The following is a 24,554-nucleotide window of genomic DNA, read 5'->3' on the forward strand; positions in this document are numbered from 1 at the left end:
TAAATGTGTAAAATTCTTAACAGATTTTACAAGTAGATATTGAGAAAATATTTCCCCTGTTGAGTAAAAGGACAGTCTCAGAATGAGATGTAACAAGAATGAGGAGTTTGTGACTTAGAACTTAAATGAACAGAAATTTCTTCACACAAAGGATTGTTAACCTTTTGATTTTTCTAGCCAGAGAATGCTGGTTCCTTAGTTATTGAATATACTCCAGTGAGCTCTTGATAGCTTACTGGATACCAAGGTAATTAAGGAATATGGTGATTGTACAAGGAGGTGGCGTTGAGACACAACATCAGAAATGATCGTGTTGAGCATGACACCAGCATAAAGCACAAAACAGCCAGCCCAGCTCCTATTTCCTATCTTCTTTTCCTTTTATAAAACTTCTCTGTAACAAAGAAGCGACAACAGTGATGTACATTTACGGATACTTCAACCATGTAGGAGGCTAAATCAGCAAAACGTTCAAAACAACTAAAGATAATTTAGTCAGAGAACTGCTGATGCCGGAGTCAGAGATAACACAGTGTGGAGCTGGAGGAACACAGCAGGACCTCTTGACCCAAAACATCAGCTTTCCCGCTTCTCTGGTGCTGCCTGGCCTGCTGTGTTCCTCTAGCTCCTCACTATATTAAAGATAACTTAGTATTTGATTTTTGCACCAGATCAAATCCTAACATCACTATTCAAAAAAAAAAGAGAAAACAGGAACTTATTGGTATTTTAGCCTGACATCTGCCATTGGAAAAATGCTTATGACCATGATCAGATGGTAAGAGCAGGACACTTACACAATCATGCAGAGTAAGCATGGCTTTGTGAAAGGATTGAAACAGCATGAATAATGTGGAAAAAGTAGATATGGTGTATTTGATTTCCAAAACCTTTTGATAAGGTGCCACATACAACAATACTTCAAGAAATGGGGGTTCATGATGTTGGGGTTAACATATTAGCATGGACAAAGCAGAATATCAGAAAAAGATTTAAAAGATGTTGCCAGGGTTGGAGGATTTGAGCTATAGGAAGAGGCTGAATAGGCAGGGTTTATTTTCCTCGGAGCATCAGAGGCTGAGGTGTGACCTTATAGACGTTTATAAAATCATGAGGGGCATGGATAGGCTGAACAAACATGGTCTTTTCCCTGGGGTGGGGGAGTCCAAAAGTAGAGGACATAGGTTTAAAGTGAGGGGGGATAAGATATAAAAGGGACCTAGCAAGAGCAGCTTTGTCATGCAGAGGGTGGTGCGTGTATGGAATGAGCTGCCAGAGAAAGTGGTGGAGGTTGGTAAAATTACAACAGTTAAAAGGCATTGGTATATTAATAGGAAGGGTTTAGAGGGATATGGACCAAATGCTGGCAGATGGGACTAAATTAATTTAGGATATCTGGTTGGCATGGACAAGTTGGACTGAAGAGTTTGTTTCCATGCTGTACAGTCCTATGACTCTATATGGCTACTAAATTTGTAGATGACATTAACATAGGTAGGTAATCTGGCAATGAAGAAGGCACAGAATATATAAAAGTGTCATGGAATCATTGTCATACAGCATGGAAACAGACTCTTCGGTCCACAAAAATAAAACTTTTCCCACTTGCCTGTGCTTGGCCCATGTCCCTCTAAACCTTTCCTATCCCCTGTATCTATCCAAATATCTTCCAAATGTTTTAACTGTACTGCAATCACAAGTTCCTCTAGCAGTTCATTTCATTTTTGAACTACTGTCTGTGTAAAGTTGTTGCCCTTCAGGTCCCTTTCAAATCTTTCTCCTCTCACCCTAAAAATATACCCCTTGGTTTTGAACTGCCCCATCCTAGAGAAAACATCTTTACTATTCACCTTATCGAAGCCCCTCATGATTTTATAAACTTCTATAGGGTCACCCCTCAACCTCCTATGCTCCAGTGAAGAAAGTCCTAGCATATCGACCCTCCCATTACAACTCAAATTCTCCAAACCCAGCAACATCCAGGTAAATGTTTTCTGAACCCTCTCCAATTTAAAAACATGCAGGGTGACTAGGACTGCACACAATACTCTAAAAGTGGTCTCAATGTCCTGTACAACCTGAACATTATGTCCCAATTCCTATAGTCAATGGTCCGAGGACTGAAGTCAAGTGTGCTACATGCTTTCTTAACCACCCTGTCTACCTGTGATACAACTTTTAAAGAAAAATGTATCTGAACTCCTTAGTCTTTCAGTGTGACAACACGACCCAGGGCTTTACCATTAACTGTGCGAATCGTGCCCCTGTTACTTTTTGGGCAAAACATTGTCAGATGGAGTATAATTTAGGAAAATGTGAGCCTGACCACTTCTCCAGAAAAGAATGGAAAGACAGGTTATTTAAATTGAGGGAAACTACAGAAATCTGTGGTACAGCAATCTGAGTATCCTGCTACAGGAATCATAAAAAAGATAAGCAGATACAGTAAGTGATGAGAAGGAAAATGCAACACTGTTTATGGCAAATGAAATGTTATAAATGCAGGAAAGTTTGCTACAGCTGTATAAAAATTTAGTGAGCTGCATCTGAAGTACTGTATACAGTTTTAGCATTCTTACTTAAGAAGGGAAATACTAACTTTGGAAGCAGTTCAGAGCAGGCTCATCAGCTGAGACCTGGGATGAAAGCACTGTCTGAGGAAATTGTCCCATTGGGAACACCCAACATGGGCTCATGAAAGGTGGGGCATGTTTAACTAATTTGGTGGAATTCTTTCAGGACATTACATGCATGGTGGACAATGGGGAACCTGTCGATGTGGTGTATCTGGATTTCCAGAAGGCATTTGACAAGATACCACACCAAAGGCTGCTCCATAAGGTAAAGTTGCACAGTATCACAGGTCATGTACTGGCATGGATAGAGGATTGGTTGACCAGTGGAAAGCAAAGAGTAGGGGTAAATGGGTGTTTTTCTGGTTGGCGGTCAGTGGCTAGTGCTGTGCCTCAGGGATCAGTGTTGGGACCGCATTGTTTACAATTTACAGAGATGATTTGGAGTTGGGGACTAAGTGTCATGTGTCAAAGTTTGTAGACGATACTAAGGAGAGTGGTAGAGCAAAGTGTGCAGAAGATACTGAAAGTCTGCAGAGGGATTTAAATAGTCTAAGTGAGTGGGCAAAGGTCTGACAGATGGAGTACAATGTTGATAAGTGTAAGGTCATCCATTTTGGTAAGAATAACAGGAAAATAGACTGTTTTAAATGGTTAAAAAATTGCAGCACACTACTGTGTCGAGGGACTTGGGTGTTCTTGTGCATGAAATCGCTAAAAGTAGGATTGCAGGTGCAGCAGGTAATTAAAAAGGCAATGGAATTTTGTCTGCCATTGCTAAAGGGACAGAGTTTAAAAACAGGGAGGCTATGCTGCAGCTGTAAGAGATATACTGGCACTGGAGTGGGTGCAGAGGAGATTCACTCGGTTGATTCCACTCGGTTGATTCCAGAGTTCAGGAGGTTGGATTATGAGGACAGACTGAGTAGACTGGGATTATACTCATTGGAATTCAGAAGAATGAGGGGAGATCTTACAGAAACATATAAGACTATGAAGGGAATAGATAAGGTGGAGGCAGGGAGGTTGTTTCCGCTAGCAGGTGAAACTAGGACTAGAGGGCATCGCCTCAAAGTAAAGGGAAGCAGACGTAGGACTGAGGTCAGGAGGAACTTCTTCAACCAAAGGATTGTGTATCTATGGAATTCCCTGCCCAGTGAAGTGGTTGAAGCTACCTCGCTGAATGTTTTTAAGGCAAGGATAGATAAATTTTTGAACAGTAAAGGAATTAAGGGTTATGGTAAGTAGGTGGGTAAATGGAGCTAAGTCTCAAAAAGATCAGCCATGATCTTATTAAATGGTAGGGCAGGCTCAAGGGGCCAGATGGTCCACTCCTGATCCTAGTTCTTATGTTCTTATATAAAGGTTGAGCAGATTAGGCCTATACTCACTGGGGTTTAGAAGAATGAGATCTTATTTAAACATTTAAGATTCTGAGGGAACTTGACAGGGTAGATGCTTGGAGGGCATTAACCATTGTAGGGACATCTGGACCGAAGGGTATAGTTTAAAGCTAAGGGGTCCTCCCTTGGTAGATGCAGATAAAGGAGGAAAATTCTCACGAGAATTGTTAGTCTTTTGAGTTTTCTTTGACAAAAAGCAGTCGAGTTTGAATCATTGAATATCTTCAGATTTTTGATCAGCAAGGGAGTCAAGGGTTTTGGGGGCAAGGTGGTAGGGTAGTGGCAGCAGCAAGAAAGGGGTATTGATGCTTCAATCCAATCTACCACAATGTTATAGAAAAGCAGAGCAGTCTTGAGGATCAAACAGTCTACTCATTACTATTTTTGATAATCTTATAAAAGACAAGCAATTTGTTAGTGGAAAAATTGCATTTTGTTCCATAAACACGTAAAAACAATTCTTAATCTAATGCAAACAGTACATTTCAGAGATTGCATTAATCACTGATTTTTTTTTTGAAAAAGCAAAGTTCTTCTATTTATTGTTTGAAATAGTCTGCATTATCCCTGCAGATAGGACAGGTCAAGTATGCTGCTATGCTTAGCATTAGCTTTATGAAAAAAGCTATGATTCATTCTTTCCTTACTATTCCTAGGAGGAAATGTTGTTCAGAATTTGCTGCAGTACATTAAATTAGCTGTGTTCTGCAACTGGGCACCCACTCTTGACATCATACGAGCTATGATATGCTTCACTGACGCAAACACCAACAAGATCAAAATAAAATCACAGACATCTAAGTAACAGAGGAGACACACCACTGACGTATATAGTTTACCCATTCAAAAGACACAGATTCTACACTAAATTAATAACTTCCAATGCTATATACAGTTCTTTCAGAATCTGGTCTTTCATACAATATTGTCAACAGTATTTCTATTTTTAGAAATCAGTTCCAGGTATGAATGGATTAGGAATAACTTTGAATTCCATGGTTCTGTTCATTTCTGTTAAGTATCAGAAAGCAAATTCTTCTTTGAAGTGAGTTCTGATTTGAATATTCTGACCAAAACAGCAGTAAAGTTCAGATCAATTCGCTCTAAATGTGCTTAAGCAATTTGTGATTTGTAACACATTTGATTTTACAGATGTTCTAACTTAGGTGAGATAAAGGTCCAGTAAACTTACAGAACACATACAAATTACACTATTTACTCTAGGATACCAATTCCCAACAGAGATTTACCTTCAGATTGTAAAATATGCAGAAACTCATTTAACCCCTCGATATATTAATCGCTTGCTGATCCAGACTTCAATTCCAATAATTATGTTTCCATAATCCTCCTAATATAGAACTTAAGAAACATCTATCAGCTCTAGTTTTGAAAATGCCAACTATCTTGGCATTCATGGCATTTTAGAAAGTGTATGTTCTAGACATCCATTACCTTTCACGTGAAAGATGCCTCCTGATTTCACAAGCTCTAATTTTAATGTTACCCTCCGTTGTTCTGAATTCCTCAAAAAAAAGAAGAAAGTTTATCATTCCTGTTTCAAAGTCTTTGTTACATCAGAACAGGTTCTGAGGAAGGGTCACTGGACCTAAAACGTTAACTCTGTTCTTTCCTTCACAAATGCTGCGAGACCTGCTGGGCTTTTCCAGCAACTTTGTTTTTGTTCCTGATTTACAGTATACACAGTTCTTTCAGTTTTTACCTTTGTCACATCACTGTTCAACCTTCTAATCTTGATGGAATACAAACAACATTTATGCACCCTGTTTTCATAATTTAACCCTTAAAGTTCAAGTACCATACTGGTGAATCTGTACTGATATATCTTTCCTGAGATAAAAGGCACAAAATGTAAGACAGTGTGCTCAATGGGGTCGAACCGAAACTATAAACAACTGAAATATCACTTTTGCATTCTATTCCCCTCAGATTAAGGTAACGATCCATCTCTGAATTTTGTGTAACTATGTAACATAAAGGTAAATGGAGCTGGGGTACAGGTCACCCACAATCTTATTGAAGAATGTAAACAGGCATAAAGAGAAACATGATCTACTCTAGTTGTTAACAAATAAAAAACAGAAAATAAAAGCCAAAAGAACTGCGGACACTAAATCAGAAACAAAAACAAAGTCACTGGAAAAGCTCAGCAGGTCTGGCAGCATCTGTGGAGGAGAAAACAGAGTTAACGTTTTGGGTTCGGTGACCCTTCCTCAGAACAGAAAATGCTGGAAATGCTCTGCCAGTCTGCTGAGAGGGGAAAATATAATGTTTCAGGTCATGACCATCTTTCAAACCGACTAGAATTATAATCTGTCATTGAGCCAGAATGACAATACTGAATGCAGAAACTGCCACCAATGTAAAGTCCAAAAAAAACGGCAGTGCACTAATGACTATTGATTACAACTTTGCCAAAGTATCCAGATGTCCTTTGAACACAGGAATGCTAGAGTTTTCATGAAGGGATCAATAACACAGGAGGTCCATTTGTATTGAAAATGGCTCGATTCTAAACGGGCAAAGAAGTCATCATGACTGTAATAAACAGATGGAGAGAAGTTCAGCTCCTCTGAGTTGTACACTGTTACTAAGGAAACTCTAGATTACCTCTGCCTGTTATAGCAAAGTTAGACATTGAATGTATAATGGAGAAGCTCAACAAAACTATTGACTTCAAACACAGAAGTTGCTGGAAAAGCTCAGCACATCTGGCAGCAGTGAAGAAAAAAATCAGAGTGAATGTTTTAGGTCCAGTGACTCTTCCTTGGACCTGATCATAGCTGGGAAAACACTGGTTATTCTGCGGGAAATTGGGAGGGGGATGGGCTAGGGAGTAAACGATAGGATAGAGAGAGGAGCAGTTAAACAGACAAAGGAGTCAATAATGATCTGGCGAGGAGGGTGAATAGTTGTTAATGGGGACTGTTAGTGACTAACAATAGGTAGTGTGTAATGACAGACTATGTGATAACAAGGCCTGGTTTGAGAGGTAGGAGGCTAAGACATGTTAGAGTTTGGGCCATAAAATTATTGAGTCTGGAGGGCTGCAGGGTCCCCAAGCAGAAAATGAGGTGTTTTTTTCCAGCTTGCATTGAGCTTTGCTGGAACACTGCAGCAAGCCAGAGACAGAGATGATAGCCAGGGAACAGGTGGTGTGCTAAAGTGGCAGGCAATAGGTAGCTCAGAACGCAGATGCTCTGCAAAATGGTCACCCAGTCTAAGCTTCATTCCCAATGTAGAGGAGACCACATTGTGAGCAGCAAATGCAGTAGGTTAGATTCTGGGACGTGCAGGTGAAGTGTTGCTTTACCTGGAAGGTATGTTTGGGTCCTTGGATAGTGGGGAGGAAAGAGGTAAATGGGCAGGTGTTGTACCTTCATTGGTTGCAGGGAAAGGTCCTCTGGGGCTGTGGTGGTATATGGGGTTGAAGGAAAAGTGGACCAGGGTGTCCCAGAGGGAATGGTCCCTGTGGATGGTGGACAAGGGAAGGGAGGAAAATACATGTCTGGTGGTGGCATCTTGCTGGAGATGGCAGAACTGGTGTCTGATGATCTTCTGGATGTGGATGCTGGTGGGATGTTAGGTAAGGACAAGGAGAACCCTGTTGCAGAAGGGGAGCAAAGGAGTGAGGGCAGAAGTGCAGGAGATGGGTTGGAATTAGTTGAGGGTCCTGTCAACAATGGTGCTGGGAATTCTCAGTTGAGGAAGAAAATGGGCATTTCAGAGGCTCCCTCGTTGAAGGTGGCCTTATCTGAACAAATGCGATAGAGATGGAGGAACTGGCGGAACGTAGTCTTTACAGGAAGCAGGGTGAGAGGATATAAAGTCCAGGTAGCTGTGGGAGTCAGTGGATTTATAATGGATATTAGTGGCCAGTCTAACCCCAGAAATGGAAACACAAATGTCGAGGAAGGGAAGGGAGGAGTCAGAGATAGACCAGGTGAAAGTGAGGGCAGGGTAGAAACTGGAAGCAAAATCAATGAACTTTTCCAATCTCAGCCGGGAGGGGGAAGCAGCACCGATGATATCATCGATACATTGGAAAAAGTGTTGTGGGTGGGAGCGGGAATAGGACTGGAACAAGGAATGTTCCACATACCCCACGAAGAGACAGGCATAACTGGGGCCCATGCAGGTACCCATGACCACCCCTGTGACCTGAAGAAAATGAGAGGAGTTAAAAGAGAAATTGTTGGGTCAAGGACAAGCTCAGCCAAGTGGAGTAGGGTGGTGGTGGGTAAGGATGGTTCAGGCCTTTGCTCCAGGAAGAAGCAGAGAGCCCGAAGACCCTCCTGGTGGAGAATGGATGTGTAAAGGGATTGCACTTCCTCGGCAAAGAGGGGGCGGCTGGAACAAGCAAACTGGAAGTTTTGAGACCAGCATAAAAAGTGTCAGAGGAATCATTGAAGTATGTATGCAGGGATTGGACCGGGGAGAGAAGACTGAGTCAAAGTAGGAACAGATGAGTTCTCTTTCCCCCACTCTGGGTTCTATCCTATCGTTTACTCTCTACCTGATCCCCCTCCCTATTTCCTGCAGAAAAACTGACGTTTTCCCAGCCACCATCAGTTCTGAGGAAGGGTCACTGGACCTGAAACATTAACTGATTTTTTCTTCACAGATGCTGCCGAAACGTGCTTGCCATGGACAAAGCTCCACCTGATGATTATAGTGTATGAATTCAACAAGCACAACTGTCACAACTGTATGAACATCATTGTCTGTGAGATGCAAAGGTTATGACTACATGAGAATCTCGTCCAGAGAAAATGAAAGGACTCTCTTATGCCTTTAAAATGTTCGGATTTGACTTTGCCCGTGAGGAGGACAAATGCTATATCCAGGATGTTGCCATACCTCTATGTATCAGCACTGACAATGTACTGCTGGAGGTTGTTGATATTTTCATATATCTTGGCTCCACAATCAGCAATCTGCTGGTGCTGAAATCAATCAACATCACACAATCTATAACTGTCATGTCTAAGCTGAGGAAGAGATTTTAAAACAACAGCAACCTGACTGACAACACCAAATCTGCATCCTCAGTGCACTCCCTACAGAAGTCAGACTTGAACTACATGCTAGGCAGAGAAAAGGCTGCAAGGTTTTCACCTTAGCTGTCTCAGTTGCATCCTTAGCATCTAGCATGGTAATTACCAACTGGGGTGTTGTGGAATTTGCAAGTTCCACTAGCATGAATTCATTACTAAATCAGCAATGCCATTGCCAATTTAGCCAAGTTCATCAGATGGACAAGTGCCTTCTACCCAAAGACCATCATCACAGTGAATTTGCCACAACCTCAGAGATGCCCATGCTTCCACTACAAGGACACCTGTAAGCTAGATTTATAGATGGCATCCACTGATGCTGGCAACTGGGAAACAATTGTTGTTAAGATATAAATACACTTGCAACTATTTTGTGCACAGTGAGATCCAATAACAGCAGTGAGGTGAAAGAGCAGTTCATTTATATCTCCTGTCATCATTGTTGAGCTAATAATGGTGACCAAGGCAAAGAAAACAAAACTTCCAACTCCCTTTCTTGCAGTGTTATGGAATCTTTGGCAACCACTTTAATCAGTGGAAACATCAAATAGGTCTTGGCTTAATATTTCAGCCAAAGGATGGCACAGGAAGTTTCGGTAGTTTTTTTTTCCCCTCACATATCTTTCACCTTTATATTTAACATACATGTCCCTTTTGGAGGAAAAAACACGTGATTGTCCTCATTAAATACAGGCCATGTTGGGACTTACACAAAGAACAAGTAACTACCCTGCATTGCCTAGCCTAAACAGTTAAATCACACATTTCCTTCGGCACTCAAACCAAACTTTCTAAACAACACAATGCACAGGTTTAGTCTCATAATTAAATCAAACTGTTAATGTATAGATAAAACTAAGCTTTACAGACAAATATTTCTGCATTACAATATAATCTACATCGAAGAAAAAATTAGTTTAAGCTTTCTCCAGACTTCCTATAGATATCTACAATACAGTTCTAATTACAAAGAATTTAATCCTTTTATTAAGTTTACTTTTGATTACATTGTGATTTGCTTCTCATCACCTAAGCTGTTTTGTAAATATCATAAATAATAATGTAACTTCCCAAACCACTGCACTGCTTTTGTATTATAAACAGGTTATGATGTGAGGAAGAATTTAAGTGCACACAGAACACCACAAGTAGCAGTTTCTACATTGAAAGACATTTATATTTATTTAGCACCTTTCATGACCTCTGATCATCCTGGAGCACGTTACAGCAAAACAAAATACACTTTTGAAATGTGGTCATTATTGTAATTCAGAACAACACAGTATGACTCTTGCGCAATTTCTAAGGATGGGGGGTCACAAATGTAACCCCACTATTTAAAAAGGGAGACACAAAAATGAATAAAATTACAAATTGAGACAACAAGGTATAGAGCTGGATGAACACAGCAGGCCAAGCATCAGCGGAACAGGAAAGCTGACTTCTTGGGCCTCTACCCTTCTTTAAAAATGGGTCCTGCTCCTCTGAAGATGCTTGGCTTGCTGTGTTCATCCAGCTCTCCACCTTGTTATCTCAGATTCTCCAGCGTCTGCAGTTCCTACTATCTCTGAAACAAAATTACAAACCGGTGAACTTAGCATCAGTGGTGGGGAAAATGCTAGAGTGTGTTATAAAATATGTGATAGCTGAACATTTGAAAAGCATTATTGGGATTGAATAAAGCCAGCATAGATTTATGAAAGGTAAATCAGTCTTAACAAATCTATTGGATTTCTTTGAATAAGTAACGAGTAGAATAATAAGGGAGAATCAGTATTTGGATTTTCAGAAAGCTTTTGATAAGGTCCCACATATGAGGTTAGTGGGTAAAATTAAAGCACGTGGAAAAGGGAAATCTTCGGCCCAGGCTGAGAATTGGTTGACAGTTGGGAAAGAGAATGGGAATAAAAAGGATCTTTTCCTGGGTGGCAGGCAGTATTTGGTTGGGTATTGAAAGGATCAGTGTTTGAGCCCCAGCTATTTGCGACATACAAAAATTATCTGAATGAAGGAACAAAATGCAACATTTCTAAGTTTGCTGATGACAAAAACTGGACATGTTTATGGGGTTACAGAAATAACATGTCAAGATGATTTAGGTAAGTTGAGAGTGGAAAAACACTTGGCAGATGTAGTACAACATGGCTAGAAGTTATACACTTCAGTATGAACAACTGAAAGGTAAAGTATTATGATGATGTATTGTGAAGTGCAGATGTACAAAGGGATCTGAATGTACTTGTACACCAGTCAACAAAAGCAGTCAAGCAGGACAGGCAAGCAATTAGGACGGTAAATGGTATACTGGCTTACATTGCAAGAGGATTTGAGTTCAGAAGTCAGGATTTCTTACTGCAGTTATACAGGGCCTTCATGAGATCACACCTGGAGTGTTGCGGTTTTGGTCTCCCTACTTAAGAAAGGGTATGCTTACCATAAAAGGAGCGTAGCAGAAGTTCACTGATGTGATATCAGGAATGGCCGGACTATCCTGTGAGAAAAAGTTGATTAGAGTGGGTCTGCAAAAATTAGAGATTTGAAGGATGAGAGGGGGCCAATTGAAACATACAAAATTCTAAAATGGCTGTGTAGACGAGATGCAGAAGTATGTTTTCCCTCGCTAAGGATACTAGAATTGGATATTTAAAACTGCTACGTGGAAACATTTCTTTATTCAAAAGGGCTGTGAACCTATTGAATTCTCTACCACAGAAGGCTGTGCAAGCCGGGCCAACTGAATATATTCAAGAAATTTTTAGATTTTAAATGCATCAAGGGATATAGGAAGAAAGCAGCATTACAATACAGGGATAGCAAGCCAAACCAAATCAACCTCTATCATTGGATTTACCATACAGTGAAATTAAAACTTTGAATGACCTTCAAAATTGCTCAATTGTTCCTGACTAGACTTTTATAAATAACAGATCTGGAAGACTAAGTTTATAATCTAAACAAAAAATGAATAATTATTACAAATGTAATCCTTAATTCTTCCACAACAGCAGACTACCCACATCAACTTCCAGGCTCAACCAGAAGCAGCCGCTTACCCAGGAGATGCGCTGGTCTGCAGGTGAGACTGAAACAACACGGTTTCAAATCCTCCCTCCAAAGCATACACCTGGCCAATGTACAAGTTATTGAAAGCAAACTCGACAAACTTAAAGCTAGACTCATCTATCAAAGGGATTTGGCAGACTGCTGTGTGCTTTATTTACAAAGACATGGCTCACAACTGCTTCACCTGACTGTGCCTTACAACCAGAGTGCTTCTCAATTCACTGGTTGGATCATATGTTGTCCTCAAGTAAGGCAAGGCCGGAGAGGTGTCTGCCTCCTAATCAAGACTTCCTGGTGCTCAGAAACAGTGAACTTGGTAAATTACCGCTTCACCCCAACCTAGAATATCTACTGATGAACTGCCATCCCTAATAACTGCATGGGAGTCCACTTCTGCTATACGGACAGCAGCTTAGACCTCACTCTATGTAGGCATAAAGAATGCACTTGATGAAATATACTCTGCCTTGAGACAGAATACCCTGAGGACTCGCTTATTGTAGTTGGTAATTTCAACCAAGCCAACCACAAGTGTGTGCTACCCTGACACCATCAACATGTCTCCTTTCCCCAGTGGTCCAAACACCCTGCACTGTTGCTACACAAAAACAAAATCAGACCATAATACTGTGCTCCTTTCTCCTGCCTTACAAGCAGGAACAGAAAAAGTCAAGATCTGGTACAGAATGTTATACAGTGCTGGTGCGAGCTAACAGATAAGCTCCTGCATGACGACCTGATGTTGGTGAACTGGTTCATATTCAAAGACTCAGCAGCCAACCTAAATGAGTATGCTACTACTGTCACAGGTTTCTTCAGTAAGTTAATCCAAGTGTTCCCCAACCAGAAACCATGAACGAACAGGAAATCCACTCCCGACTGAAGTCCAGATCTGAGGCGTTCAAGTTGGGTAAAATCTAGGTATCACCTTCAAAAAGCCATTGGGGATGCCAAGAGACAATGCCAGAGTAAGCTACAGTCCCAGGCTATTCGCACGTCAATTAAGGCAAGGCTTATACAATATAATGGGTTACAAAGTGAAATCAAGTAGAATTGCTGACGACAATACATCCCTCCCCAGTAAGCTTAATGCATTCTATGCTCGCTTCAAACAGAAAGTCAATGAAATGATGTGGCCTGCCTAACAGTCTCTGTTGCACTTGTATCCACAGTCACTGCCACAGATGTCAGATTGGCCTTCTTAGGAGTGAACCAACAGAAAGTCACTGACCAGGATGGAGACCATGGCTGTGCACTCAGATCCTGTGCAGACCAGCTGGCAGGAGTATTTGCAATCTTTAACCGCTCTGTACTCCAATCAGAGGTTCCCACCTGCTTCAAGAAGACCACTACCATCCCAGTGCAAAAGAAAAACCATGCAGCATGTCTTACTGATTACATTTAGTGGCTCTGACATCCATCATTTATGAAGTGCCTTGAGAGGTTAGTAATAGCCTCCAATTGCCATGATCCACTACAATTTGCCGACCATTACAACAGGTTCACGGTAGATGCCATTTCCCAAGCATTATACTCATCCCTGGAATGTACGGATAACAAAGGCACCTACATCAGACTTCTTCTTATTGACTTTAACTTCGCCTTCAACATCACAACTCCAACAAAACTCATCTCCAAACTCTGAGACCTAGGACTGTGCTCCCTCCTCTGCAACTGGTACCTTGACTTCCTGAACCATAGACCACACTCAGTAAGGATAGACAATACCTCCGCCACAATAATTCTCATCACCGATGCCTCACCAGGTTGCGTACTCAGCCCCTACTACACTCCTTATACACTTACAATTGTGTGGCAAATTCTGCTGTAACTCCATTTACAAGTTTGCTGATGACAGCACCATCCTGGGTTAGATCTCAAACAACATGACTGATTACAGGAAAGAGATAGAGACAGAGAGTTTAGTGTCAAGTGTAAAGACAACAATCTCCCTCTCTCAATGTCAGCAAATGAAGGAGCTGGTCATTGACTTCAGGAAATAGAGTGGAGGACACAACCCTGTCTGCATCAATGGTGCTGAGGTGAAGGTGGTCAAGGCTGTCAAGTTCCTAGCAGTAAAGATCACCAATCTGTCCTGGTCCATCCACATCGATGCTACAGTTAAGAAAGCACACCAATACTTGCATTGCCTCAGAAGGCTAAGGAAATTCAATATGTCCACAATGACTCCAAACAATTTTTATAGATGTACCATATAAAGCATCCTGTAGCGATGCATTACAGCATGGTACGGCAATTGCTTCGCTCAAGTCCACAAGAAATAACAGATAGTTGTGAATGCTGCCCAGTTTGCCCATACAAACCAGTCTTCCATCCATTGACTCAGTCTATATTCCCAATGCCTTGGCAATTTGGCCAACATAATCAAAGACCCCTCCTACCCAGTTAGACTTCCTCCATTGGGCAGAATATACAAACAAAAGTTTGAAAACATGTACCAACAGATTCAAGAACAGCTTCTTCCCTGCTGTTATCAGACTTTTGAATGGATCTCTCTTATATTAAGGTTGATCATTCTTGGTATTCTGTTGAATTACCATGATGTAATAACGTATGGTTTGATACATCTGGGTAGCATGTAAACCAATATTTTTCATTGTCTCTCAGTACATGAAATGATAATAAATCAAACCAAAATCAAATTCTAGCAGCATGACAGCTTTTGACCTTAAGGCTGTATTTAACCCAATGTGACATCGAAGACCCTAGCAAAACTGCTAGGGAATCAATAGGAATAGGAGAAATCTCTCTGCTTATTAAAGTCATACCTAGTAGATAAGGGAGATTGTCATGGTTGTTGCAGGTCAGTCATCTCAGCTCCAGGACATCTCTGCAGGACTTTCTCAGAGTAGTGTTCCGGGCCCAATTATTTTCAGCTGATTCATCAAAAAAACTTTCCTCCATCATAAGGTCAGAAGTGGGGATTTCTGCCAATGACTGCACAATGTTCTGCACCAGTCACAGCTCCTCAGATACTGAAGCAATGAGTTCTGGACAATCATAGAATCCCTACAGCGTGACAACAGGCCCTTCGGCCCAACAAGTCCACACCGACACATACAGCATCCCACCCAGGCCTAACCCCTAGTCTCCACGGGCAATTTAGCATGGCCAATCCACCTAGCCTGCACATCTTTGGACTGTGGGAGAAAACCGGAGCACCCGGAGGAAACCCACACAGACATGGGAGAATGTGCAAGATCCACACAGATAGTCACCCAAGGGTGGAATTGAACCCAGGTCCCTGGCGCTGTGAGGCAGCAGTGCTAACCACTGTGCCAGGATTCAGCTGAAAAGTGGCAAAGAACATTCACACCACACAAATCCAGGCAATGAACATGTCCAATAAGAGACAATTTAACCACTAACTCTTGTAATTCAATGGCGCTACATCGCTGAATGCCCCATTACCAAAATCCTGAGGGGGCAGAGGGATGTAGTTACTATTTACAATATTTAAGGCAGACAATCCTATGGTAGTATAAAATTTGAGTATTGCAGAGAAAATGACATTTTGTTGAAACTTTTCATCTTGCAATCATAACATTTTGCAAGAATTCAAATTTATGGTGAAATCTCACATTTAAACCATATAAAAGAGAAGAATGCTGATTGTTGGCAAGAGGACTCTGATCGATAGAGGTGCTGCTGTGGAGAATACATCCACTTATGCTGAGTGACTGTTAACAGTTTTGTTTATATTTTAAACTGGGCAGGTTGATTCTGATTAATCAGGGCATTCATTGGCTTGCCTTCGAAAGAGGGGAACAGGATGAAGGAAAAAAGAAGTGAAGGTGTACAACAGGGTAAAGGAAGAGAGAAATTAAATGAGAAAGATATAATAGAACAAAAGGGAAAGGAAGTAGTAATGGCTGTTGCAGATAAAACTACCAATCATTGTATGTAGAACTGGATCCTAGTTTCTCTCCTGAAAGATATGACTTTAATTTTCAGTGTTATGGACCAGACCAAATCCCCTCAAAATACATCAAGGAGACAGCCTACACCCCAGCTTTTATCTTATTTAAAGGGAAGCGTAAGGTGCTGCATTCCAGGTGCAATTCAATTCGTCACACTATCAGGCTCTAAACAAAACACACTTCATTTTTACAGGTTACAATACAAGCAAAAAGAAACTGGCATAACTTTAAATGTATCAAAATAATATGTTTTAACTACTACTCATCAACTGTTCTAATAAAGCAGAAAAATGTGAGGTATTGGATTTCAGTAAAACAAACAGGGGCAGGACTTATACAGTTAATGGTAAGGCCTTGAATAGTGTTGTACAACAGAGGGATCTAGGGGTTCAGGTACTTAATTCTTTGAAAGTTGCTTCATATACAGACAGGATGGTTAAAAAGGCATTTAGCATGCTTGCCTTCATTGCTCAGACCTTTGAATATAGGATTTGGGAAGTTGAGGCTGTACAGGATATTGGTAGGGCCTCTTCTGGAGTACTGGGTCCAGTTTTCGTTGCCCAGTTATAGGAAGGAATTTATTGATGGCTCTGAAAAGATTTATCAGGATGTTGCCAGATATGGAAGGTTTGAGCTATAACAAAAGGCTGGATAGGCTGTGACTTCTATACTGGAGTATAGGAGGTTGAGGTGATTCTCATAGAGGTTTATAAAATCATGAGGGGCATAGATACGTTAATGGTTGATGTCTGTTCCCCATGATGGGGGATTTCAAGACTTGAGGGAATATTTTTAAAGTGAGAGGAGAGAGATTTAAAAAAGACAAGGGGCAAAGTTTTTGCACAGAGGGTGTTTCATGTGTGGAATGAACTTGCTGAGGAATGGATGTGGGCACAGTTACTATGTTTAAAAGACATTTAGATAAGTATGTGAATAGGAAAGATTTGGAGGGATATGGTACAGGAGCAGGCAGGTAGAACCAGTTTAGTTTGGGATTATGTACAGTTGGACTAAAGGATCTGTTTCCATATGGCATGACTCTGCCTACAGCTCATATCAAACCATACTCTGAATCTGTGTCGTCAGGTAGTTTGTTTACAAGTAACGCTCAGACAGCTCTATACTTATTGTTTTATACATCACTCCTTCTTCGCGGCAGTCCCTTACAAAGGCAGCTGACAATGCAACATTTTACACTTGTACAAAAACGGTCAAACATCACACCTGGATGGACTTTCTAGGACAAAACATATCAGCGCTTCTGATAACATTGGAAAGCAGAGAGAAAACCATCGTTTGGGTGCAAAAAATTGAAATAGAATCCATTTCGTTCTTGTCCTTTGACTTCCATTAGAGCTGGAATACATGGTTTCTCTTCATCCAAAAACAGAGATTGCTTTATTTGAAAACTGGAAGCTCAAACCATCTCGAATTCTATCCCAAAGAATGCTTCTGAAGCTCCTTTGTGATTCTTGAAAGCTTCTAATGTAGAGGCTTAAAAACTTTGTTCACAAAGAGTTTCCCATCCTGCAAGAATGAACAGTGTCTTCTAGAGTTGTGCATGGAAACACATCTTCAGCTAAATAAACCTGGAGGTTATAGGATCTCGTCATTGTCCTAGTTTGAAGCCTAAACAGTTGCCAGGAGTGTAGGACAAATATAAGCTTTTGTAATACTAAGAAATGCCTAGTTTTTAAACTTCACTAGCAGACTTGTAAAGACTGTATATATTCAAAAGTGCTCTGAACACAGAATGCTTTTGCTTTGCACAGTTACACAGAATCCAACTTCCTGATCCTGCAGGGAGTAGATGGGTGATGTATTTCTCACTCTTCTTCCATTCTCTTTGCAAAAATGTTACCATGTAAAAATGGGAAATTATACCCAAGCCTGTTAACTTCCAATTTCTAAACTTAAATTTTTAAATTTTAAAGTCCAATTATTCAATTCATACACAATTTTCCTTTAATTTTGCCAACTTCTCCTGGATTTCAAAGCTTCAATTTGAAGCCTTCATGATCACTTGTCTTCATTCGCCTTCCCTGACATTGAAGGTGATCTTTGTTCACTGACGCACCCTCTCAAAAACAATGATATTCTTCACAACAACGTCTTTGAAATGTTCAGAGCAGGTGAACACAGTCTTCCTCTGCCAAAATAATGGTAGTGTTCTTTTAAGCTCATTACATTTTGGCAAATAATGCTTTTCCAAGAGTCATCACTATTCAGTAGTAACAAGTATGTGGGGATTCAACTTCACTCCAAGGTACTATGTATAAGTTAGACTGCAGTATTTAGTGACTGCTGTACTGTTGGAGGCAGTGTCATCTGGACTGGATGTAGAAGTGGGGTTCCCATGTCTTTTGAACAGTATGTAATTATTCTGCCAGAAAAGGAGTTTCCATGATTTCCTGGTCATTACTTGGCCCTCAAACAACACCATTAATTACAGATTAACTGCTTGTGGATCTTCAAACAATTGAGATCTTGCTGTGTGCATTTGAATTGCCATTCACGTTACATGAAAGATTCTATACTTCAGTAGTGATTAATTGGTCTGTTACAAAATTTAGGAGATTAGGACATGACAAGTATCAAATGAAAATATGTTATTTCATTTTTCCACATACTTAACTCCTAGATCTCAAAATTGTTTAAAAAAGACTTTCTTACAGCAGATGTGAAATTTATATTTCTGTAGTTTTCAGATATGCTTTCTGGGCCTTTTTAAAATATGTTTAATGTTAATCATTTTTCAGTCTACAGGAATTTCTCCTGAATTTGGTGATTTTGCAAAACATAAGTTAAACCTTCAATTTTTTTACTCTACACCAAGACTCATTATGAAACTTAATGGGATTAGGCCCTTTCTCTATTTTAATAGCATAACTTCAGTTTCACCTCGGAGGATCAAATTTTCCATTGGTAGCTTCTAATAAAGTGCATTGGCCTGCATGAGTCAGTCAATATTGTCAGGGGAATCGCTTCTGGAAATGTTGAAACATCGAGCTTTTGTCAAAGGAGACAGTTGAACAATATTCACAGACAGGGTAAGCGCTATGACAGCTCTGTGTTTTCAACATACTCTGCAGTAGTTTAGCACTAAGTAAAGGAGATTGTCAACAATCTTGGAAGCAGTCAAAAAGAGGAAAGGGCACTTTTTTTCGTTTGCTTAGTAACAGTGACATTGCTGGAAGTATATGGGTCAAATGCCTCTTGTTCCATTTTTTTTTATCCAAGGTGGCTATTTTAAACAGTACTATTTAGGATGAAAAACCATCCAAGTATTCACACAGGTTTGATGGTTCAAGCATTTACTCAATTAATGTTCTGTCATCACTGGACCAAAACGAGACTGATTAAGTTTGCGACAAGCACTAAAAGAGGCAATATGAGGATTTTAATGTATATTGTTTGGAGAACACCCAAAAAATGTTCAGTCTGTACACATTTCTAAATTTGACCAGTACTTGGAAGCATCCTTCCAGGAAGGCCTGCAGTGTCTTTGTAACCAGATTGCATCTTATACATATAGAGGAAATAGTCTACCACTGTTTAGGACTTTCACTACATTTGGAGAATATTCATATTCCTGAAAATCCAGTACATAGAAAACAGTTTATGTAGGTAAACGTGACTATTGTTCATTAGATTAGATATTAATTTTTAAAATGAAACCATAATTGATGAAATAAGAATCTCACCCAGTACCTAGATTATCATTGTAGCAACTCTCTGCTAGGTAGCACTAAGCAACCACTTGACTGTATTTTCTGGATCTATGGCATTTATTTTCATATCTGCCTTAAGCCCAGAAACGTAAAAGCTTGGGCATTCCAATGCATGACTAGCCTGAGACAATCAATTCTAAAGTAGACAGCACACAAAGTTTGTGCTGTCTACTCATCATTGCATGCAGTTAGTACTTTGCAGACTGAATAGCCGCATGTGAGCAAATGGTACACAATCATGAGACTTGCATCACTTAAAGCAGGCTGCAATACAAACTGCAGGACCTGAAAATGCCGGGGAGAAATATCCAAGCAGAAACTACAGCTGAGCGGAGAATAGCAGAGGAGTAGGCCATTCAGACTGTTGAAGGTGCCCCATTGTTCAATTCAATCACAGCTGATCTATCTCAACATTACTTTCCTCTATATCCAGCACTCCCTCTAAACTGTGTGGCTGCACACGTGCAGCTGCTCCAAGGTTCTTCACATGATTACTGTCAGCATGCCAAATGGGGCATTAGCTTTTGGTTCAAGATGTCTGCCATGCATGGTGGACCTTGGCAACTCCCAACCAAAACGAAAATTAGAGGGAATGCTGCCCATATTCCTTAATTTTATTTATATCCAAAATTCTTTTTTATTTCTGTTCTATACATGTTCAATGATGAAGCTTCCACAATTCGCTGGGATAGAGAACTACAAAGATTCACCACTCTCCATTTTCTTCCATTTCACAACAAGAGGAAGGCCAAATAAGAATATGTTCCTTGGCTGTAGACTCAACAGCCAGGAGAAACATGCGAACTACATCCACCATTGCATGCCCTGCAAGAATTTTGTACATTTCAATGAGATCACATTTCATTGTTTGAAACAGAAGAGAATGGTTTCTTCAACGTCTCCTGAAATAATCCCACCACTCTAGTTATTAACCTGATACAACTCCAGTATTGCATCCTCTCCATGGCAGATACATTCTTCCTTAGATAAGGGGATCAAAGCTGTACACAATACTTTAGGTGCAATCTCAGCACAGCTCTATGCAATTGCAGTAAAACATCTTTACTCCCATACTCTAATTCTGCGATTAAGGCCAATGTATAGTTTTTTCTACCAATTGCTTGCTACACCTGCATACTCACTTTTAGCAACTCCTGATCAAGGACATTCAGGTCCATTTAGACATCAACAGTTAACTTGCTCTCACCATTTAAGAAATAGAAGATAGTTCTGTTTTCTTCTTAACAAAGTAGATATCGGACAGTCTCTCACATTATATTACATTTCCATATTCTTGCCCATTAACCTGGCCTGTTTGGGACCCCATGAAGCCCCCTTGCTGCCTCCCCACATCCTGACATTCTCACCTAGTCTTGTATTAGCAACAAGTTTGGAAACATTATATTTGGTCCCACATACAAATCATCTAGAGAGAGACTGAGAACAGCACTGATCTTTGTAGTGTCCAACTAGGAAGAGCCTATCATTCTGACTCTCTCTTTCTGTTAACCAATTCTCAATCCATACCAAGTATACTACCCATAATCCCATTGCTCTAAGTTTGTTTACCAGCCTCCTGTGTGGGATCTTATCAAAAGACATCTGACAAGCCAAATACATAGAGATCTACAGCATAGAAAAGGGCCCTTCAGCCCATCGTATCTGGACCAGTCAAGAACAACCACCTACCTACTTTAGTTCCAATTTCCAACACTTGGCCCACAGCCTCCTATGCCATGGCATTGCAACTGCATATCCAAATACTTCTTAAATGTTATGAGGTTTTCTGCCCCTACCACCTTTATAAGCGGTGCACTCTAGATTCCCTCGGGGTGAAAAGTTTTTCCTCACGTCTTCTCTAAACCTTTTAGCCTTTCCCTTAAATCTACGTTCCCTTGTTATTGATTCCCCGCACCCGCTACCCACCCCACCCTCAAGGGAAATGTTTCTTCCCGTCTGTCATATCTATGCCCTTGATAATTTTATATCTCAATCATGTACCCTTTCAGTATCCTCTGCTCTAAAGAAAATAACCCCAGTCTGTCCAATCACTCTTCATAACTAAAACTCTCCAGCGCTATAAATCCTGGTAAATCTCCTTGCACCCTCTCTAGTGCAATCACACCTATCCTACAGAGTCGATCAGAACCGGACATAATACTCCAACTGTGGTCTCACCAACAATTCCAGCATAACCTCACTGCTCTTAAATTCTGTGCCTCAGCTAATTAAGTATCCCGTTTTGTCTTCTTAACCACTTTAGTCATCTGTCTTGATACCCTAAGCATCTGGTGTACATGCACAGAGAGGTCCCGTTGATCCTCAGTGTTTCCCAGGGTCCCACCATTCATCACGTAGTCTCTTATTGCATTTGTCCTACCCAACTGCATCACCAATAGGTTTGCTTAGTCTTCAGCAATTCTTCTGGCATATCCTTGTACAGAATTGATTGCTAAATCACATTTCTCCTTCACTGATGAGCGACTCTGGTGCACACTCTCAATTAAGTTAACTTCTTTGGACTATATCATGTTAAAAAGGAGCTGAAAAGCCCAGCTTGGCAGGTTGCAGAGAAAGCACATCATTCAGTGAACATATACCTTGCAGACACTTATACAAATGTAGACAACTACAAGAACAGAGTATTTAAGAAAAATCAAAGAAATGATATATTCCAATGGAAGAGCAGAATGAGTTTACTGTTTTTCAGAACTTCTTGTAGGTGCTCCGAAAAAACCTTTGCATATTCATGTACGATGTGTAAATGCATTCTCTGAGCAGTTTACATACATGTTCATCTATTTACCACATATGTGACAAGAGAAAAAGAACATGGGACAAGGCCACCACAACCCATCAGTAGTTTCAGACACGAAGCAGAATATTAACGATTGACAATTCATTGGCAGTAGCTTACCCGTAATGCACTGAAGCTGACCATCCTCTCTTCTTATTGTAAATGTCTCACCTGGGTTGACTTGAACCAAAATAACCTGTGATTATATATATATTAAAATTATTATTTTGGATACAATTTGCAGTAAATTAAAATGCTTTTACTTTAATAATTTCCATGTAATTACAGTTAAGAAAAACAGCTTGCATTTATTGAGCTCCTTAAAACAGCAAACTTCCCAAAAAATGTTAACATTTAGCGTGGTTTTTGTACTGTATTATAAACCCTACAATTAATATAAACCTCATTTTCTGTTTCCTTTCAATCTCAAATCTTTAGGTAATCCAAGAAGTTTTAAGCTTTGGATACCGTTCTGTTTCCCATCATGGGAATACGTCCACTCGGTACCAAACTCCCAACTATTCCTTGAAGGCTTCTCACCAATTAATTGCTGTTCTCCAACAATTAATAATTAAATCCACCTAAAATAGATTATTTTAACTCACTGAATTAAATCCAGTTAAGGGTCAATGCATATGACATTACCACTGCTCTTTTCCATAACTACTCGAACTTGATGATATTGCCAACTGTTCCACTTGTACCCACTAATTCCCCAGAACTGGTTCCAGCAGTATGTTCTTTCTCAGTGGGTTGGAAAAAGAAACTTCTCTTGAACACATTTCAGAACTTTCTCTCCTCCTTTTTCCTTTATTTCGACAGTCTTCACTCTAGAAAACGACAATGATGTGGAGGAGAATACTGAGATACAGGCTACTAGATTAGGTGGGATTGAGGTTCACAAGGAAGAGGTATTAGAAATCCTACAGAGGGTGAAGATAGATATGTCCCCTGGGCTGGATGGGATTTATCCTCGGATCCTCTGGGAAGCCAGGGAGGAGATTGCCGAGCTTTTGGCATTGATCTTTAACTTGTCATTGTCTACAGGAATAGTGCCACAAGACTGGAGGATAGCAAATGTGGTTCCCCTGTTCAAGAAGGGGAGTAGAGACTACCCTGGTAATTATAGACCAGTGAGCCTTATCTCAGTTCTTAGTAAAGTGTTGGAAAAGGTTATAAGGGATAGGATTTATAATCATCTAGAAAAGAATAAATTGATTAGGGATAGTCAGCACGGTTTTGCGAAGGGGAGGTCGTGCCTCACAAACCTTATCAAGTTCTTTGACAAGGTGCCCAAACAGGTAGATGAGAGTAAACCGGTTGATGTGGTGTATATGGATTTCAGCAAGGCATTTGATAAGGTTCCCCACAGTAGGCTATTGTACAAAATGCGGAGGAATGGGATTGTGGGAGATATAGCAGTTTGGATTGGAAATTGGCTTGCTGAAAGAAGACAGAGGGTGGTAGTTGATGGAGAATGTTCATCCTGGAGACCAGTTACTAGTGGTGTACCGCAAGGGTCGGTGTTGGGTCCACTGCTGTTTGTCATTTTTATAAATGACCGGGATGAGGGCGTAGAAGGATGGGTTAGTAAATTTGCAGACGACACTAAGGTCGGTGGAGTTGTGGATAGTGACGAAGGATGCTGTAGGTTGCAGAGAGACATAGATAAGCTGCAGAGCTGGGCTGAGAGGTGGAGAATGGAGTTTAATGCAGACAAGTGTGAGGTGATGCACTTTGGAAGGAGTAACCGGAAGGCAAAGTACTGGGCTAATGGTAAGATTCTTGGTAGTGTAGATGAGCAGAGAGATCTCGGTGTCCATGTGCACAGATCCTTGAAAGTTGCCACCCAGGTTGACAGGGCTGTTAAGAAGGCATACAGTGTCTTAGCTTTATTAATAAAGGGATCGAGTTCCGGAACCAAGAGGTTATGCTGCAGCTGTACAAAACTCTGGTGCGGCCGCACTT

At 40.5% G+C, this 24,554-nt stretch overlaps 1 protein-coding gene across 2 annotated transcripts in view; it reads right to left on the reverse strand.

The window, feature by feature from the left end:
- fndc3a (fibronectin type III domain containing 3A) overlaps nucleotides 1-24,554 on the reverse strand; it is a 196,854-nt gene that overhangs the window by 107,617 nt on the left and 64,683 nt on the right. Inside the window, exon 3 of one of the 2 annotated variants that reach the window (XM_048540247.2) lies at nucleotides 22,707-22,782. The exons of the other annotated variant lie outside the window; for it this stretch is intronic. Within the exon in view, the coding sequence (XP_048396204.1) occupies nucleotides 22,707-22,782 (76 nt within the window). The remainder of the gene's footprint in view (nucleotides 1-22,706; nucleotides 22,783-24,554) is intronic. 2 annotated transcript variants of the gene reach the window in all.

This window comes from Stegostoma tigrinum, chromosome 12 (genome assembly GCF_030684315.1).
Source record: "Stegostoma tigrinum isolate sSteTig4 chromosome 12, sSteTig4.hap1, whole genome shotgun sequence".
NCBI lineage: Eukaryota > Metazoa > Chordata > Chondrichthyes > Orectolobiformes > Stegostomatidae > Stegostoma > Stegostoma tigrinum.